Source organism: Egretta garzetta, unplaced genomic scaffold (assembly GCF_000687185.1).
Source record: "Egretta garzetta isolate BGI_Z169 unplaced genomic scaffold, ASM68718v1 scaffold85, whole genome shotgun sequence".
In the NCBI taxonomy this organism is placed as follows: domain Eukaryota; kingdom Metazoa; phylum Chordata; class Aves; order Pelecaniformes; family Ardeidae; genus Egretta; species Egretta garzetta.
Window position 1 is genome coordinate 4,168,779 of NW_009259718.1, and position 1,966 is coordinate 4,170,744.

General features: G+C 47.8%; 1 protein-coding gene across 1 annotated transcript in view; it reads right to left on the bottom strand.

Moving 5' to 3' along the window:
- CLCN1 (chloride voltage-gated channel 1) overlaps positions 1–1,672 on the bottom strand; it is a 42,179-nt gene extending 40,507 nt beyond the window's left edge. Inside the window, exons 1-2 of the mRNA XM_035894620.1 lie at positions 1,565–1,672; positions 806–1,018 (exon numbers count right to left, since the gene is read on the bottom strand). Of these exons, the coding sequence (XP_035750513.1) occupies positions 806–1,018; positions 1,565–1,672 (321 nt within the window). The remainder of the gene's footprint in view (positions 1–805; positions 1,019–1,564) is intronic.
- Positions 1,673–1,966: the final 294 nt, after the last annotated feature.

Sequence of the window (1,966 nt, forward strand, 5' to 3'; positions counted from 1 at the left end):
TCCCTTATCATTTGACTGGATCCTTCATTGCTCTAAAGCCCTCTTATGTCAGCTTAGTCGGAGCAGAGTGGTAGGAAATTAGATACCAGAACTCTGCTGTAAAACCTCCCCTTTGCAGGAGGCTGTCCCAAAAGGAGAAGTAGAGGAGATACAGAGGGTAATGGAACAACAAGCCATAACCAAAGTACATCTATGTTGCAGATACTTTTCTGAACTTCTGTTTTTACGAACCAGAGCAAGAGTCAGGTCAGGTTTAAGGGTTAGAAAATCCCTCACTTACAGCTCCCCTAGGAGCTACCAAACTACCAATATACATCTATGGGTCTATGCCCATGAATTGCTTTTTGGTCAGAGAAAAGTCAGAACAGAGCTCTGCATATGTTTGTCTATACATGTGTGCAGACAGATACCCATCTATATACATCACTGTTCTCGTTTTTATTCACTCTTCTGCTCTACTTAATATCACTATGCAGCTGAAGGCAGCTGTAGTTTCTCTTTGCTGTCATACATACATTAATGGTCTGGTTGATTTTCCCCATCCCAACTTGCCCATCCTAACTCTCTTTGTGTCCATGGCAGGTGAAAATGACCTCTGACTCAAAATGCTTACAGCACACCTGGGTATAAGTACAGCTATGAAAGTCAATGCCAACCTGGGAGTCAACACACGAAGGGGAGAGTTGGTAGGTTTGGAAATGGAGAGGGATGTGTGCTCTACAGCACTGCTCTAGGAGCCCCAAGAGCATGTGGGATCCCAGAGAGACCTGTGCTGCCACAAATGTCCCAAGTTGTCCAGCCCTACCTGTGGGTAGCTGAGGGAGTTCTCCGGGTAGTGCAGGTCGTCCCCTGTCCCCCCGGCCTCGCGTCCTGCCTCCAAAGGTATCCCGTAATGGGTGCATTTCTCAAAGCAGACATAGTTGTATTGCGGTGTGCCCCCCCACAAAGCTGACTTCGTTCTGGGCTCCTGCGTCATGGTCTCTGAGCTCTCCATGCCTCTACTCTTCCTCACTCTCAGCTGTAATGGAGCTGCCGTTCTGGGCCTTACCTAGAACCATCTCATGTTCTGGCAGAGAGCATGGCCTCCGCACTTTCTTCTTGCCCCTCCTTCTTTTCTTTCTCTCCTCAGAACACTCTGACTTGTCCTGTTTCTGCACTCACTTTCTCTCTGCCCCCCCCTCCTCCTTGTGCCTCTCTCACTTTCTCCCTTTCCTGCGCAAAGGCAGTGATTGCAGGGTTTAACTATATTTATAGCAACCTTCCTCTGCCACATGATTCCCCAGTGCCGTGTCTGATCTCAGCAAAAGGCACTAACCCTGCCAGGATTGAATATCAGGTGTGGGCAAGAGGGGAACTCCTGAAGGAGAGGGAAGGGGGGTGGAGGGGGAGGAGGAAAGAAGATGGCAAGACAGACAGAGCTAGAAGTACAGAGACAGAAAGCAGACAGGAGGAAGCAGAAATTATTATTCAGGAGGTCTCTTCTTTCACACCTCCTCATCCTGACCAAGCTATATTTGCAATGAGAACAAAATTCAGTGGGCTTCCTCCTTCCTTCTTCAGATACCAGGTGTCCAAAAGACTGAGTGACAGTCATAAAGATGCCAGCATCTATGGTGAGATAGAACAGGATGGGTGCATGCTCACTGCCCCAAGACAATTTTTCCAAGGCCATGGTCCACAACAGAAGCAGCAAGCCCTAGTGGAGAAGTCAGGCATCCCTGTAAACTGCTGAGCATTACAGTTTAATCTCAGCCTGTCCATGTGCCCTTATGGGCAACACTTTACACTTTTGAAGAACGTCACCAAACTTCTCTGTGGGTATTCAATTATGGGTATATGCAGAAATTTATTCTTCTTGATACTCACTTTTCCACAGGCTAGAGCATTCAACAGTTTCTCCTCTCCATTCTACCCCTTGTTTCTCAGCCAGGCAAAAAAGCAACAAGCTCAGCCAACACCAGTGAGC